Source organism: Conger conger, chromosome 1 (genome assembly GCF_963514075.1).
Source record: "Conger conger chromosome 1, fConCon1.1, whole genome shotgun sequence".
Lineage (NCBI taxonomy): Eukaryota > Metazoa > Chordata > Actinopteri > Anguilliformes > Congridae > Conger > Conger conger.
The window spans coordinates 54,845,108-54,862,706 of NC_083760.1; the positions used below are offsets into that span (position 1 = coordinate 54,845,108).

The window sequence follows — 17,599 nt, forward strand, 5'->3', positions numbered from 1 at the left end:
AGTGTGTGAGAGTGTAAGTGAGAGTGTGAGTGAGTGTGTAAGTGAGTGTGTGTGAGAGTGTAAGTGAGAGTGTGAGAGAGTGTGTGAGAGTGTAAGTGAGTGTGTGAGTGAGTGTGAGTGAGTGTGTGAGAGTGTAAGTGAGTGTGTGTGTGAGTGAGTGTGTCAGAGTGTAAGTGAGTGTGTAAGTGAGTGTGTAAGTGAGTGTGTAAGTGAGAGTGTAAGTGAGTGTGTGAGAGTGTGAGTGAGTGTGTAAGTGAGTGTGTGAGTGTAAGTGAGAGTGTGAGTGAGTGTGTGACTGAGCTGAGTGTGTAAGTGAGTGTGTGACTGAGCTGAGTGTGTGAGTGAGTGTGTGAGAGTGTAAGTGAGAGTGTGAGTGAGTGTGTGAGAGTGTAAGTGAGAGTGTGAGTGAGTGTGTGACTGAGCTGAGTGTGTAAGTGAGTGTGTGAGAGTGTAAGTGGGAGTGTAAGTGAGTGTGTGAGAGTATGACTGAGCTGAGTGTGTATGTGAGTGAGTGTGTGAGTGAGTGTGTGAGTGAGTGTGTAAGTGAGTGTGTGTGTGAGTGAGTGTGTCAGAGTGTAAGTGAGTGTGTAAGTGAGTGTGTAAGTGAGAGTGTAAGTGAGTGTGTGAGTGTGTGAGTGAGTGTGTGAGTGTAAGTGAGAGTGTGAGTGAGTGTGTGACTGAGCTGAGTGTGTAAGTGAGTGTGTGACTGAGCTGAGCGTGTGAGTGAGTGTGTGAGAGTGTAAGTGAGAGTGTGAGTGAGTGTGTGACTGAGCTGAGTGTGTAAGTGAGTGTGTGACTGAGCTGAGTGTGTAAGTGAGTGTGTGAGAGTGTAAGTGGGAGTGTAAGTGAGTGTGTGAGAGTATGACTGAGCTGAGTGTGTATGTGAGTGAGTGTGTGAGTGAGTGTGTGAGTGAGTGTGTGAGTGAGTGTGTAAGTGAGTGTGTGAGTGAGTGTGTGAGTGAGTGTGTAAGTGAGTGTGTGAGTGAGTGTGTGAGTGAGTGTGAGAGTTTGAGTGTGTAAGTGAGTGTGTGAGAGTGTAAGTGAGTATGTGAGAGTGTAAGTGAGTGTGTGTGTGAGTGTGTGAGTGTGTGAGTGTGTGAGTGTGTGAGTGTGTGAGTGTGTGAGAGTGTAAGTGAGTGTGTAAGTGTGAGTGTAAGTGAGAGTGAGTGAGTGTGTAATTGAGTGAGTGTGTAAGTGAGAGTGTAAGTGAGTGTAAGTGAGAGTGTGAGTGAGTGTGTGAGTGAGTGTGTGAGAGTGTAAGTGAGTGTGTGAGAGTGTAAGAGAGTGTGTGAGTGAGTGTGTGAGAGTGTAAGTGAGAGTGTAAGTGAGTGTGTAAGTGAGAGTGTAAGTGAGAGTGTGAGTGAGTGTGAGTGAGTGTGTAAGTGAGAGTGTAAGTGAGAGTGTGAGTGAGTGTGAGTGAGTGTGTAAGTGAGTGTGTGAGAGTGTAAGTGAGAGTGTAAGTGAGTGTGTGAGAGTGTAAGTGAGAGTGTAAGTGAGTGTAATTGAGTGAGTGTGTAAGTGAGTGTGTGAGAGTGTAAGTGAGTGTGTGAGTGAGTGTGTGAGTGTGTAAGTGAGTGTGTAAGTGAGAGTGTGAGTGAGTGTGTAAGTGAGAGTGTAAGTGAGAGTGTAAGTGAGTGTAAGTGAGAGTGTGAGAGTGTAAGAGAGTGTGTGAGTGAGTGTGTGAGAGTGTAAGTGAGTGTGTAAGTGAGAGTGTGAGTGAGTGTGAGTGAGTGTGTGAGTGTGTGTGTGAGTGTGTAAGTGAGTGTGTAAGTGAGAGTGTGAGTGAGTGTGTAAGTGAGAGTGTGAGTGAGTGTGTAAGTGAGAGTGTGAGTGAGTGTGTGAGTGAGTGTGTGAGAGTGTAAGTGAGTGTGTGAGAGTGTAAGAGAGTGTGTGAGTGAGTGTGTGAGAGTGTAAGTGAGTGTGTAAGTGAGAGTGTAAGTGAGAGTGTGAGTGAGTGTGAGTGAGTGTGTAAGTGAGTGTGTGAGAGTGTAAGTGAGAGTGTAAGTGAGTGTGTGAGAGTGTAAGTGAGAGTGTAAGTGAGTGTAATTGAGTGAGTGTGTAAGTGAGTGTGTGAGAGTGTGAGTGTGTAAGTGAGTGTGTAAGTGAGAGTGTGAGTGAGTGTAAGTGAGAGTGTAAGTGAGAGTGTAAGTGAGTGTAAGTGAGAGTGTGAGAGTGTAAGAGAGTGTGTGAGTGAGTGTGTGAGAGTGTAAGTGAGTGTGTAAGTGAGAGTGTAAGTGAGAGTGTGAGTGAGTGTGAGTGAGTGTGTGAGTGAGTGTGAGTGTGTAAGTGAGTGTGTAAGTGAGAGTGTGAGTGAGTGTGTAAGTGAGAGTGTGAGTGAGTGTGTAAGTGAGAGTGTGAGTGAGTGTGTGAGTGAGTGTGTGAGAGTGTAAGAGAGTGTGTGAGTGAGTGTGTGAGAGTGTAAGTGAGTGTGTAAGTGAGAGTGTAAGTGAGTGTGAGTGAGTGTGTAAGTGAGTGTGTGAGAGTGTAAGTGAGAGTGTAAGTGAGTGTGTGAGTGAGTGTGAGTGAGTGTGTAAGTGAGTGTGTGAGAGTGTGAGTGAGTGTGTAAGTGAGTGTGTGAGAGTGTAAGTGAGAGTGTGAGAGTGTAAGTGAGTGTGTGAGAGTGTAAGTGAGAGTGTAAGTGAGAGTGTAAGTGAGTGTGTGAGAGTGTAAGTGAGAGTGTAAGTGAGTATGTGAGAGTGTAAGTGAGTGTGTAAGTGAGAGTGTAAGTGAGAGTGTGAGTGAGTGTGAGTGAGTGTGTAAGTGAGTGTGTAAGTGAGTGTGTGAGAGTGTAAGTGAGTGTGTGAGAGTGTAAGTGAGAGTGTAAGTGAGTGTGTGAGAGTGTAAGTGAGAGTGTAAGTGAGTGTGTGAGAGTGTAAGTGAGTGTGTAAGTGAGAGTGTAAGTGAGAGTGTGAGTGAGTGTGAGTGAGTGTGTGAGAGTGTAAGTGAGAGTGTAAGTGAGTGTGTGAGAGTGTAAGTGAGAGTGTGAGTGAGTGTAAGTGAGTGTGTAAGTGAGTGAGTGAGAGTGTAAGTGAGAGTGTAAGTGAGTGTGTGAGAGTGTAAGTGAGAGTGTGAGTGAGTGTAAGTGAGTGTGTAAGTGAGTGAGTGAGAGTGTAAGTGAGAGTGTAAGTGAGTGTGTGAGAGTGTAAGTGAGAGTGTGAGTGAGTGTAAGTGAGAGTGTAAGTGAGTGAGAGTGTAAGTGAGTGTGTGAGAGTGTAAGTGAGTGTGTGAGAGTGTAAGTGAGTGTGTGAGAGTGTAAGTGAGTGTGTGAGAGTGTAAGTGAGAGTGTAAGTGAGTGTGTGAGAGTGTAAGTGAGTGAGAGTGTAAGTGAGTGTGTGAGAGTGTAAGTGAGAGTGTAAGTGAGTGTGGCTGACGGTCATGCGCCCCCCTGTGGTGTGCTGCAGCAGCTGCGGGCGAACATGCGGGAGATGGAGAAGCTGTGTGGGCGTGTGCGGAGGGAGGACGTCGCCGCCCTGCAGACGCTGGTGCAGCCAATCAAAGAGCGCGCTGCAGCGGCCGTCCGGGACTTCCTGCAGCTGCACGCGGAGGCCCCTGCACCCCTGGACCCCCCGCAGACTGACCCCCCGGGGCCCTCACACTCCCATCATGCACCAGGTACCCGTCACACCGCACCGTGAGGTCAGGGCCAGGGCATTAAACACGGAGGGCGGCCACGGCGACTGAAGGGGAGAGTTTATCTCTTCTTCAGACTCGGATGCTTTCTCCAGTGCCGGGGAGGGAGAGGAACTGCTCCTGGCTCAAACCCACATTCCCCTACCCGACATCCCCCAAGACCAGAGCGCATCAGAGTCCTGGGAGACCCTGGAGGAGGTAAACTGCCCTTTGCTGGGCTTGGGGTATGCCCCTGTGTGTGTATGTGTGTGTGCAAGTGTGTGTGAGTGTGTGTTTGTGTGTCTGTGCATGTGTGTGCGTGTGTGTATGTGCCGATGAGCTTTCCTTGAACGAGCATATCTCTGAAAGAGCCTGTCAAGTGCGACTAAACCTTCAGGGGTCAAAAGTGCGATCGTTTGACAGGTCATGTTAGACACCGAACATTAGTTTTCTCGATTATATATATTGGGGTTATGTATGTGTTCTAGCTCTTTGTTCGATTTGGGGTTTGCTTTTTTGCTTTGAGTGCTGCAGGACGGTTTGTGATTATCCCTCTTGCCACCTCCCCCCCCCCCCCCCAATATTAACCCCCTCTGTCTCTGGTTCCATGCCCAGGACCTACTGGATCTGAACGGCCTGGTGAACGAGTTCTCCGCGCTGGTCCATGTGAGTATCGATCACCATTAACTCTGGGTAATAGCCCCTCGTCTTCGGGCCTGGAGCGCACTCCGCAGCAGGGGGGTGGGGTGGGCTCGGTGTCGGTCAGTGGGGGGGGGGGGCGTAGGGGTCCATCACTTGGACGCATCCCGGTGACAGGAACGCTAAGGGCCTGGGAAAGGCGTCGGGAGGAGGGGGGAGAGATCCCAGTCCGTCTCGGCCGAGCCCCCGGTGCCGGTATCGATCGGAGAATCTCATCAAGTCCTGCCTGCCTGCCAGGGCGCGGGGTGATTGAGCAGGGAGCCTGGCTGACATGACAGGGCGCTCAGCCCCGCAGCTGCTAACAAGCCGGGATTAATGGGGACGCCGGGGTAATGACGCTCGTGATAACGCCCATTATGGCGGCCCTCGGTAAAGCATTGCTTTTAATAAACCTTCTCACCTGAGCTCGGCAACGCACCGGAACATGCCGGCACCCCGTTTCCGGCCGACGTACGTCTGCCTTCGCTCGACAAGGTTCCTGTGCAGCCACCATGGCTGTGGTGTGTGGACTTCTGGTCTTCAAAATGGCTGGCTGGCCCGCTGGCTGGTCCTGGCTTGAAAATTGGTTCATACCTTCTCCTGAAGAACTTCTATAAATGTAACTGCCAATGGCATTATGGACGGATGTATACAGTCACTTCTGAACGTTGTAAGTCTAACCTTCAGTGGTGTTATGAATGGATGTATACAGCCACTTCTGAACGTTGTAAGTCTAACCTTCAGTGGTGTTATGGATGGATGTATACAGCCACTTCTGAACGTTGTAAGTCTAACCTTCAGTGGTATTATGGACGGATGTATACAGCCACTTCTGAACGTTGTAAGTCTAACCTTCAGTGGTATTATGGACGGATGTATACAGCCACTTCTGAACGTTGTAAGTCTAACCTTCAGTGGTGTTATGGATGGATGTATACAGCCACTTCTGAACGTTGTAAGTCTAACCTTCAGTGGTGTTATGGATGGATGTATAGTCATATCCAGGCCTCCTCTTTCTCTGTAATTGGAAGCTCATGTGCTCCCCCTCACACACACACTGCTGCCCCTCCTATCCCCACCCCCCAGTCCCTCCGGCCCTCTTTTAGGGGCAGGTTGGTTGCCGGGCTGTGTCCCCCCGGAGACGGGTGCCAGGTTAAAGACAGGACTGATTAGCCCTCTGTTGTGAGCAGTCATGTCCTGGGGGGAGACGGTGAAAGACAGGATGATGTTGTTCAGGGAGGTAAAGAACGGGAGAAGAATTGGGAATTGCATGCTCACGTGTGGAGAGAAATTAGAGGCAAAGAGACCGTGTGTGCCTGTTTGAGAATGAGAAATGTAAGGACAGAGGTGTGTGTGTGTCTTCGTTTCAGAGCAAGAAAGGTGGTCATGTGTGTGTGTCAAGGTAACCTTGGTTAACAAAATAAAATGAATTTTCGTAAACTGAAATAAAAACAAATTAGAGATTGTGGAAAAAAGTGAAATTAACAAACTATACTGTGCCGTTCCAAAACTAACTACAACAAAATAAAAATTGGCACGATTATTTTTTCGATTTTCATCAGGTTGAGAAGGTATGAATGAACACAAATAAAATGACCCTTTTTCTGTTGAACGTGATTATGTTGTGTAGCGGAACAAAAATAGCCAGGAGGGTATTTATGCAGAAAACTCCAGAAGGGCATTTATGGAGAGGGCTTGACTGAGGGGAGGGGAGTGGACGTGCTCCTTGGGGCCGTGTAGGGGTTTTGTGTGGGGTCGATGGTGTTGGTCAGAGGGGGTGAGGGTTTTCTCTTCCAGCGCTGAAAGGTGGTGACGGGATTGCCTTCCAGAACAAGGGAGGGCTTGCTGGCCGGTCCAAGGAGAGTAACCGGTGAGCTCCGGGCATCACCGGTTACTGGAGAGAATTGGTAGCTAGAACCATTTCACCCAACTGAGGCAGCTGACGTGCATCCAAGGCAGCAACACTGATTTTAACAATTACCGTTGAACGGTGTTAAATTAACATTCCATTTAGTTCACCACCGACGCCTTTTTAATACGAACGGATGCGACCCGTGCCAGTTAGCGGATTCGTCTCTTGCCTGCGATTTATTTTTAAAGGTAAGGACAAATATTGCATCGATTAAAGTGTATTATAACAGCCAAATTGTTGTCAACTTTTTTTGTTCGCCGAGCACTACCTTTTCAAACTGATAGCTAACGTTTGTGGCGAACAGAAAAAAGTTTCAATATGTTGGCAAACGTTAGCTAGCTCTTCTCATGTGGTATTGAGCAGGGTCGATTGCTTCCAGGTGCGTGACTGCACTTGCTGTCAGCCTTGGCTCGTTTCGTTGCTCCTCCCTCGTTCCACGTGCGTTCAGTCGTTTACTTTTTCCCTTTGATTGTGTGCTCTTTGATTGAGTGCTAGACCAGCGCTTATAATGTGAGAGGCAGCGCCGCTGTCACAGGTGCAGCTGGCGATACTACAAGATCAGACCGTTTGTGTTGTTTTCTGTGCCTGGTGGAGTATATGGCATATAAAAGGGCAAAAGTATTAAATTAGTGAAACTAAAATTAAGAACCAATACGTTGGAAAAACTCAAAATAAAACTGGAACACATTGAAAAACTAAAACAACACACATTAAATTGGAATTAAACTAAAGTGGAGTAGAAACTAAAACATAAATAAAAGACAAAATGAAAAAATAGCCCTGTGTGTGCATATGTTTGTGTTTGAGAACAAGAATGCTAGTTACAAAGAGAGATTGTACATGTTTGTGTTTGTGCATATGCATGTGTATTTGCGTGTGTGTGTCTGTGTATCCGTTTGTGTGTCCGTGTGTGTGTGTGTCCCATGAGGATGTTTGCCTGCACTGTGTGTGTGAGCGTTCTCTGGGGTAGTAATACCCTGCTCCTCTCCCCACCGACAGGGTAAACAGTCAGTGCTGCGATGCCTCAGCGTCAGACAGGCGCGGTGATAACAAGGCACAGGTGGGAGTGACGGACGGGTTATTATTGCGGAACAATAAAGACGTGTCTAAATGAACAGCCAGAGCGAGCCCGGCGGGGCACCGAGCGGCCGCACACTGACCTCACTAATCCCCCTGAGTGCGGCCAGAGAAATACCCTCCCTCCCTCCCTCCCTCCAAACCTCGAGGGTCAAGGGGAAGCAGGCCAGAGCAGGGCGGGGTGGCTCGTGCACCTCCTGACCGCGTACCTGGTCCCTGTTTCTGCCTTTGTGGTTCCGAACACCCCTCCTTACTCCTCCTCCTCCACCCCTCCCTCCCTCCCTCCCCCACCTCACCACCTTCCCACCTTCTCGTGAGCTGGTAGGGGGGCGTGGGGCTGAAGCAGGAGGGGGGTTCTTTAAAGCCAGATTTAACAGCGGCTCCTAATGACCAGGGGAGCGGGCCGCTGTGAACTCACACTGACACGGCCCAGGCACAAAGCGAGAGGCAGCTGCCACCGTCTGAATTTTTCATAAGCCCTCCCGTGCACTCGCCCCGGCCTTCCTGCCCCCCGAGCCCGGCTCTTCCCCTTTAACGCTTTCGCCCCGGCGGCAGACGGAGCCTGCCTCTTTATCGGCACGCGAGCCGCGCCGGGCGAGATAACGCCGCCGTTTACCCTGCGGTTCTCGCTTATCGGCCAAGTCCGTACGTCGGTCAACAGGCGCACCTTCAGAATGGCTGTAAAAAATAGCCCCCCCCCCCCCGAATGTGGGAGTCCTTCAAAATGGCGGCGGTCCGGGTTGGTGAATCCCGCCGGGCCAACTGTGATAGGCGTTACAGAGGGGCTGTGTCAGAGACAGCCCCGAGGAACGGGAAGCAGTGGTTAAGAAGAAGACGGCATGCGTGTTAAGTAGACTGCCACCGGGATCCCTGGCGCAGGCTGGTGATCGCAGTTGCCTGCGGAGCCCCTGACTACGGGCGTTAAGCGTGTGTGAGTGTGTGTGTGCCGTCTCCCGGCAGTGTGTAACTCCCATCATCTCTCAGTCCCAACAGGCCCAGATCGACACCATCGAGGACAACGTGGAGGCGGCGACCGCTAACGTGGAGGCGGGGTCCCGGAGCCTGGGGAAGGTGAGCGAGGAGCCTCTCCCGCCGGGCGGCCGATCGATGGCGCTCAAACCTCCGGGTCCTTCCGCAGAGCTCGCCCCCAATTGATCCGCCGCCCCGACTCGGAGGGAAGCTGCAATTAAGGAAATAAGGGGGGAGGGGGAACCTGAGAGAGAGAGAGAGAGAGAGAGAGGGGAGGGGAGGAGAGGGAGAGCTGGAAGAGGAGAGAGGGAGGGAGGGAGGGCGGGGGTGGAAAGAGTGCAGCAGAAGGGAAAAATCGATGCGTGTTGTGATGGTCTCTTGCAGCGAGTCAATGTGGGGAAGTGTTGTGAGTGCTGAAGGGCTGCATCAATTCTCTGTAAAAGAGCCGCCGCCAAAAGCGCTAGCCCTCCAGCCGCGTGCTCGATAGCACAGAGGCCCGGTCCTAAGTGAAACATAAAAGCATATAAATGCAGATTGACTGTGGTGTGGTTGTGTGTGTGTGTGTGTGTGTGTGTGTGTGTGTGTGTGTGTCTGTGCACGCGTGCGTGTGTGTTTGGGGATTCTTATTGCTTTAGACGTGAGTAATTGAAGTGTTTACATAGCGGATGCTTGACACGTGAAGTCTCGCTGTTGTTTCGCGCACGTAGGCTCGTTTATAGGAAAAGTGAATTATCTCTTTTAGGGATAATTCAAGGCAGGCTGCCCTGCTGCTGCCAGGCAGTCTGCCCTTCAAGGCTCCCTGTGTTCATCCGGGACTTGGACACTCCCTGCATTTGTTGCTGAAGTACACTGCAAAAAATGTTTGTTTTAGCATCTTTTTTTCCTCTCAAGTAGAAAATGTTGGCTTGTTTGCTTGACAAGTGAAATGTCCTCCCATTGGCAAATCTTGAAACTTACCTCATTGGCAATATTTTTGTCTTATTTAGCAAAAGGTTTTTTGAAAATATGATTAAGGGCTCATTCCAATCCCTTTTTTCCTCCCACCCTTGCTCCTTTTTCTACCCCTAGCTCCACCCATTGGGAGAGGTTAGAAAAAGAGGCTAGAAAAAGTGAAGACTAGGAAATTGGAATGTCCTTGCTCCTTCAAACGTCAGTTACAGACGTGGCAGGTCCTCAGGAGGTAGAGAGGTGAGAGGGAGAGGTGGATCACGCTTTCCTTGCTGAAGTTCTAACTGGGTGTTCCTAACTTCTACTTCTAGTTCCTAGAAGAAACATGTAATGGGTTGAGCAAGGAAAAGAGAGGAGAAAAATTTGCGATTGGAATGTGCCTCAGTATAAGTCCCAAAATACTTGTTGAGATTTATTTTTAGTTTTTTGCAGTGTAGTGTTGCAATTCTGTCCCAGTGCTCTCCTTTTAGAAGGGCAGGAAGGTGGGCCCCATTTATAAATCTTCCCCTAATACCCCAATAACCATACCCACCCATCACCAAAGGAGAGCTGGAAGGCTGCATTGTTCAGTCCACAGAACTATAGACCAAAAATGGAACTCCGATCTGAACTAGGCAAAATATTTATGCCTTTTTTCTGATTGGCTAATGTGACATTTTGCCCATTTTCCACATTATCCACAGTATAATGGCTGCCGCTATAATTGGTAGCCAGAGTGGAGCGCTGTTATGGCTTACAATTAAATTTAATACATTCAGTTTACAATGAGAATTTTAATATAATTGTTTTTTTGAAGTATTGGCAAGTTTGGTTCAGGCAGAACTAGCTGTCTAGATAAGCTAATGCCATTTAGCACCCCATTAGCATGATAATGGCTCAGCTAGTTAGCTCAGAGGTGTTTGTTGACTTAGGAAACACCACTTTTTACCTTGTGTTGTGAATTCTGTCCTCAAAAATATTTCACATTTCAATTCATTCCATTCCATTTTATTATTCACGATAACAACAATGGCTGTAGCTGCTTGATAGGTAGGCTTGAGTTTCTCTTCTCGGTCCAGCCTCGACAATTTTTAGAACCATAAAAAAACAAAAAAAAACTGTTGATTACCATACTGTGAGCTTTTAAGTGCCTCAGAGTGACTTCCTTAAATAGCTCTAAACTGCTAGTAAAAATAGCAGAAATCGACTGTTAATCACATTTCTGCACTGTCACGGCCATCTATTTGCGGAAATGCCAAATAGGTTTGAACAGGATCGTGTTAACCCCCTCCCCTTATTTAATTCTGTGGTTCAGCCGTGTCCTGTTCAGATAAAAATCTCCATATCCCATCAGGCTTTGCAGCTGTAAAACAAGCATCAGGCTGCGGTGGAGCCCTAATTCATTAAGGGTTCTGATCAGGTTTCCCCTTCCATATCCTCACCACATCCATTATCAGCTCAAATGCTAGACTGATCCAAGGCCAGCACTCCTACTCCGCATCCATTATCAGCTCAAATGCTGGACTGATCCAAGGCCAGCACTCCTACTCTTTATTCCCATTCCCATGCCTCCCATAAGGCCTTGCAGTGTGGTGTGGGGGCAGTAGCTTCACCTCTAGAACAACTACTTGCTTGCTGCAGTGGAGCAAGGGTTAGACGAACAGGGCTTTCCAAGAGCTCATGTATGGGGTGCCTCTCTCCCTCGTGTCTGCTAATGCAGATTGGCTGATCGCCCACCGGGAGCTTGGAGGTTAAACCAGCCATTAACATGCAGACCTTAAACACCGTTCTGCCTGCCTCCTGTATTTGTTTTGCGTGGGACTTTGTACTGTCATAAAACCACAGGCGGATAAGAGTTTGAAGAACGGGTATAGCAGTGGTTCCCAACCCTGTTCCCGGAGACTTAGTATCCTGTAGGTTTTCACTCAAACCCGAACAGAGCACATCTCATTACACAGTTGCAGCTGTTATTTAAAGCCTTAAGTATTGAAAATGACATACCCAAAATAAAATGGTTACTATTCTTGAGCCCTTTTGACGACAAGCATAACGGTCTCTTCTGAAAGGTAACCCTTTGTTTTCCTAGAGCCACTCCTGTTGCTTTTTTTTCTTACTGAAAAGATTTTCTGTTTTTGACTGATTACAGATTATTGTGGTTGTGGCTGGTGTGCTTAGAAAAAGGACATTTGGAGACTCCAAAAGGACACATGGAAACTAAATGGTATTATGGGTCTTATGAGGTGTAAAATATTTTTATAATAATTTTTCTTACTGAACTATATAACATGTTTTATCCTGAAAATAAGTGTTTGCACTTCCCCCCCTGTCTGGGGTTTGAGAGGTCACTGAAAGCTTTGGGTAATGACCAGTGTGCCCAAGCTGTGGCTAGGGGTATAGGAACACAGGCTAAACCTTAGTCCAGAGGTCTCCAACCCTGGTCCTGGAGAGCTACGGGGTCTGCTGGTTTTCATTTTTACTCTGCACTTAGTTTATCCATTCGAGCAGTTGTTAACTCACCTCACCAGGTTACTTGAGTCTCAGCTGGGTGCTGCGTTTAAGGTGAAAACAAAAACCAGCAGCCCCAGTAGCTCTCCAGGACCAGGGTCGGAGACCACTGCCGTAGTCTCATTTTACACTGGTGCTGCCCGGGCCTTCACTGGAGCAGCCCCCGCTGTACCCATTTTTTGATGTGAAGACAATCAAAATGCGGAAGGTCACGTCGCCTTAACGGAGGCTGCAATTAAAATACCCCTGGGTGGGGTCGGAGAAGAAAGCGCCACCTCGCGCTCTCCGCGGGAGGTCGGTGCTAATTAATTTGTCTGTAAACAGCAGCGGGGGGAAAGGGAGCGGGGGGGGGGGGGGGGGGCAGGGAGGAAAAGGAAAACACTGTCGGCTTCTGAAGATACCTGAGATCAGAGGAGTGTCAGAAGCCAGCGGCTTCTCGGAGCGGCGTTTGAAGAGCAGGGTATCTGCCATCTGACCAGGTGCAATTACAGTAGCGCTCGCAAAGCACATCCCTCTGTCATTTAAAGTTTGCCATCTTCTTTAAATTCAATTTGCTGCCTACCGTAAGCTGTTTTTTTTTTAAGGTATTCATTTCAAAGTTCAGCATTAATCAGTTTGTGCCAGTTCTCGGGGGGGCTTTTTGTTAATTCTCCAGGAGCGTTTAGAGGAGCATCTTATTAATGTCCGCCGATGCCCCTAAAAGGACACTCCTCCCTTTCACGGGGATATCAATTAATTTGTGTCTTGGAAACGCGACATACATAGAAGTGTGATGTCTTTGGTTTCTTTAACGCCGCTGATTAAAATGCCCAGTTCCCTCACATGTGTTCTCATTGGTCATGGGGGGTAGGGGGGAATGTGACTGAACATGAAAGGGGAGATAGAGCAGATCATTTTTATCATGGCCTGTTTCCAATATGTCGGCAGTCAAAAAGCCCGCACAGGTGTCATATACCGGCTTTGGCCCTGCTCTCCAATTAAGCCATTCAAAATCAAATGACGGTGACTGCTTTGACTTGAAATTAGTGTGGCATGCTCGTGTCCTTGGGAATAGTCGTGTGTGTGCATGCAACTATGTGCCTTAACCTGGAAACCTGTTGGGGTTTTTTTTGTGACAACAGCCATTTTGTGTATGGACAGGGATGGTTTCTAGCTGTGTGAGTGGAGTTGTGTATTGTGAACACTGCATTGTTGCCGTGTACATGTGTATTTGTATTATTCTTTTTCCTGATTCTTTTCCCTCTCCATCTCTCTGCCTCTCCATTTCCTTCCATTTTCCCTTGTTCTTTTCAACTCTTTCCACCTCCACGCCCGTCCTGTCTCTCTCTCCCAGGCGGTGAAGTACAAGATGGCCGTGCTGCCGGTGGCCGGGGCGGTTTTGGGCGGGGTGGTGGGCGGTCCCCTGGGGCTGCTGGCGGGGTTCAAGGTGGCCGGGGTGGTGGCGGCGCTCAGCGGGGGGCTGCTGGGATACGCCGGGGGGAACGCCATCCAGAAGACCCGCCGCGCCAGAGTGGACCTGCAGCTACAGCAGCTCTCCAGCAGCACCACGGAGACCCCACCACCGGGAGGAGGAGAGGAGGAGTGAGGGGGAGGGGTGGAGGAGCAGAGGTGGAGGAGCAGAGGAGAGGGCACAGGACATAGGGCACCAGACCTGGGTTATATAAGCATCCAAATTTGACTCTTTGGAATGGTGGTAAGATTTGAGAAGACAGTCCTGCGGCTGGCTGAGTGTTTTTCATCAAACCAGAATGTACTGATCAGAAAGTATTGGTCAAAACAGATTATAAATATTTAAACCGCTATCGTAAAAACATTTATCTTACACTAACCGTGTACCAGGCTCTAAAGGACGAGGGCACTCTGCGTTGTATTGGCCGGCATGTATCGTAGTGGCTAAGGTAGATGACTGGGACCCACAAGGTCGGTGGTTTGATCCAACCTTGTGATTGTAGCCACAATAAGATCCGCACAGCCGTTGGGCCCTTGAGCAAGGCCCTTAAACCTGCATTGCTCCAGGGGAGGATTGTCTCCTGCTTAGTCTAATCAATTGTACGTCGCTCTGGCATCTGCCAAATGCCATTAATGTAATAATGTATTGAACCCCATTGCTCCTTCCACCCCACAACCCCCATCACCACTGGCCATCTCAAAGAGGAAGCCCAAGTCATCAAGCAACCTGAGGGATTTTGGAAAGGGGTCAGATTGCTCTCTTCTGTAGCCTCCTGGTGATCCAAGCTCCGCAACCAAGAGGATTCAGATCCCTCTTTCCTTGACTGTGTGTGATCTTAATGGACTTAAACTAGGTCATGCGTGATGCCTGGTATCTAAGGTTATGGTAAAAAAAATGCCTCTATTGCCATGCGATTCCTTGGCCTGGGCACCTTGCAATGTCCTAGATGAGCTATAACCCCTCCTGTAGAGAATGAGGAGATCTAAAGACTTGAAGTTCAGTGACGGCTGTAGTCGCTGTTCCTGTGAAAAAATGTCAAATGAAAGTGTACAGTAATGACAAACAAAGATGAAGCAATATACACTACGTATCGATGTTCTGCCGATGGGGGAAAGTGCCTTCAGAATGTGGGACAGCCTGTAGGAGTTACAAGTGCACACTGTATTCTGTTAACCTGTGACTCAGAACTTGCTCTGAATGACAATCCTGTGACCCCCCCCCCCCCTATTCAACAGTCTGTATGTAGAAGTCATTCACTTCAAATAGTGCCTTGGGTTCAGTGATGAAATGACTGTTGGGCGTGACGAACGACACTGACAAAAGGAAGATTGTTAGGCGTGATGCTTTGTGAGTTCTTGGAAGACGTGGCCTGTATGTGGAAAAAACTGGAATCCAGCATCCAGTGTTTGAGTTGATTTGTGTGGCGAGGGGATATCGCATAAATGTTTTTCAGAGAACACCTCAACTGCCCTTTAACAACACTGCCTGAAGACTCTGGATATCTTTTAATGACCATTGGTCTGTTTGGCTTATCACCAATGCAAGGTCCAAGGGACAGTGGACAGTGAACCCTGTCCAGTCAAGGCACAATGTTTCAACACCCAAGATTTCCCCCCACACAAAACACTCTCCTGTGCTGGGTTCAGATCTAGTAATGTCCAGACCAGCTGATCATTTTAGCTGGCTTTCTTTCCTCCATGTGAAAAAGATCCCGTCTTAGTTGTGTATATTATGGTTGTGCAGTGTACTGGAAGCACAGCACTAATATTGGTGGATGCCTCTTGCAATTGCCTGCCTGCAGTTTACTCTGGACCGTTTTGCAATAGGCATCATTTTAGCAGTTCTGACGGGTACAAAGACAGATTTGCTTAGTTTACATGCCGCCTAGTTTACTCTCCCCCTAAAAACCAATTTAGTTTGAATTGTGCCAAAGTGTAACAACTTGAGAAAAAGAAAATGGATTTATTTAGCTTTTCATCTCAAAAATGTTCTAGCAGTCACCAAATTGTGTTTTACTTCACCGTTTTCACTTTTTTCCGATGTGCTGTTTTGATGTTCACATCTAAAGCACTTTCCTTGCATATTCAATATGCTTTCGTGTAGGTTTGAAGGTGGTTGGGTTGTGGGGATAGACTGCTCATATAATCACTTAAACGCTTAATCGTGTCTTGATCAGCTTCGACGGTGAGGAAACATCAAGGCTTGTTGACTGCTTGATTTGCATTTGACAGTCCAGCCTGTGGTGCACTAGAGCAGGGATCATCAAATAATGGTCATCGAGGGCCAGGAACAGCTGGTTTTCCACCATCCCTTTACCTGGGAGGCAGATGTGAAGGAAGACAAGTCTGGTCAATCAGTAGCACCAGTTGCTCAGCTAATTACCCAGGAGAAAATAAAACCAGGGCTGGATTTGGTGATCCCTGCATTAGAGAATTGGTTCCACAGCATGCCAGACCTGGCTCAATTACATAATTGTTTTGGATTTATATACTTTTCTACACTTTACTGAGCTTGTCTGGTGTATTGGAACCTATGAAATGCTCTCAAAAAGTGCTGACCCTGCCTTCTGGTCCTCAATTTGTCTCAATTGCACCAGGCAAGATAAATTGAACACAGAAAGGCATTTGAATCCAAAACAATTACGTAATTGACCCATGTCTGCAGTATGTCAACACAACTCATGAAGTTATGGAGCAGGAATCTATTGATGAGCAAAGGTGTACTTGAATGTTCCTATAGGGGCCACTGGAGAGCTGTGTTTCATATTTTACTCTTGGAAAACATGCTGTATTACAGTGATATTTGTGTTATTGAATGTGACTCCTTACAGCTGACCCAGGCTGATCCAAGATGGAACTATTATGTGCTTTACAACGTGTTTTACTTTGATTTTTAAATGTCAAACAATAAAATAAGCTGCTGACTGTTACCAAAGTCTGTCCTTTATTTTCCTTTACTCTGTCTGGATATACAGTACATATTGGATACATTTAATGTCCTAATGTCCTTTAGAGTCCAAGTTGTCCTAAAAAGGAACTTACTATAGGCTTTTACAAGGTATCAGCTGGGTTTAAGTGTAAAGTAAAATCCAAATAAGTCGCAAAAACCTATGCTAAATACCCTGGAGCAACATTAACAATATCCAAAGAACAGCAATGTCTGAAAAGGGGCCATATTCATAAAGCACCAGAGTGCTGATCTGGGATAAGTTTCACTCATAATGGATAAGATTAGGGGCACGGACAGGAGAAGCAGCCTTAGATCAGTTCAATCAGCAGAGACATACGGACCCAGGGTCTGAGGCACAGAGGAGCCGCGCTCTCACACAGCAGACCTTAAGGGCGGGAGGTTCCGCAGAGCCAAGCAGAAACGCGTCGCGCGGTATTGCTTAACCGCCTCGCTCAGGCACATGACCACGTCACTCTCGCCTGGCGTCTGCTGACTCTGCCCAGGGACTGCGTGCGCGGCGGAAAGCCCCTGGCGAGCGCGTGGCTCAGGCACAGCCAGATCACAGAGCGTCCGCGAGGCAGGTGGAAAGACCGGCCTCCGTTTCACGTCCGCTGGGGGTGAGGCTGGACCGGGGCCAGGTCGCTGAGTTCATCCGGTCCCCTTTTTCATTCGCTGCCAGCCCCACGTGGGCGGAGAGTGACCTTTTTGGTGATGTCACGATTCTTCTCCTGAAAAACCCCCAGCATGCAGACGTCTTCTGTGGGCATGTGGGTTGATGCAAGGAGGGGCAAATGTCACCGGTTTAACAAAAAAGTAGCAGCAGTATTCACAGCCTGTGATTTGTGCCACAGAACTTAGGCCACCCCAGAAGCCTCTCGTAAAATGAAGGTCAGGTGATGAGCTATTTTTACACCCATGTTATTGGTCATAAACTGCCATTCTCAGCTTGCATTAAAAACTCCACTGTCCTTTTATCCTATAAAGGCAGCCTATAGCCTAGTGGTAAAGGTGCTTGACTGGGACCTAGAAGGTTTATGGTTCAAGCCCCAGTTTAGCCACAATAAGATCAGAGCAGCTGTTGGGCCCTTGAGAAAAGTCCTTAACCCCATATTGCTCCAGGGAGGATTGGCCCCTGCTTAGTCTAATCAACTGTAAGTCTCCTTGGATAAAAGTGTCAGCTAAATAACTTATGTTATGTAATCCTTTCACCCCCCCATCCCCCATCTCTTGTCCTGACCAACAACAGGATGGATAATTTAACCAAGGTTTATTCTAACAGCACCATTTCCATCTCTGTCGAATCCATTCTGACAAATAACCAAAGATGGTAATTTATGAAAATGTCATACTGAACAGGGCAGCCATTTTCCTCTTGCCCTTTTAAATGAGGAAATGCAAGAAAAGGACACATCACACAAGATCTTGTAAAATGTTTTAATTTACTTTTTTGTTTTTTCCTTCCTCTTTTTGAGATGACAATTCAAAAATGGACTCCCCCCCCGCCTCCCTCCCTCCCCCCCAAA

The 17,599-nt window shown here is 48.0% G+C and overlaps 1 protein-coding gene across 1 annotated transcript; it reads left to right on the forward strand.

The window, feature by feature from the left end:
- The first annotated feature begins 3,402 nt into the window (after nt 1–3,402).
- stx17 (syntaxin 17) lies at nt 3,403–16,061 on the forward strand. Its single transcript, XM_061219965.1, has 5 exons — nt 3,403–3,612; nt 3,707–3,828; nt 4,225–4,275; nt 8,261–8,347; nt 13,011–16,061. Exons 1-5 carry the CDS (start codon nt 3,417–3,419, stop codon nt 13,260–13,262), a joined length of 708 nt encoding a protein of 235 aa, XP_061075949.1. The 5' UTR covers nt 3,403–3,416; the 3' UTR covers nt 13,263–16,061.
- The last annotated feature ends 1,538 nt before the right edge of the window (nt 16,062–17,599 follow it).

What these genes read in the sequence shown, in the direction of transcription:
- stx17 (XM_061219965.1), top strand. Translation starts at nt 3,417, where the DNA reads ATGCGGGAGATGGAGAAGCTGTGTGGGCGTGTGCGGAGGGAGGACGTC. An exon ending in ACACTCCCATCATGCACCAG is followed by an intron (nt 3,613 to 3,706) that starts GTACCCGTCACA and finishes TCTCTTCTTCAG; the next exon opens with ACTCGGATGCTTTCTCCAGT. An exon ending in CCTGGGAGACCCTGGAGGAG is followed by an intron (nt 3,829 to 4,224) that starts GTAAACTGCCCT and finishes TTCCATGCCCAG; the next exon opens with GACCTACTGGATCTGAACGG.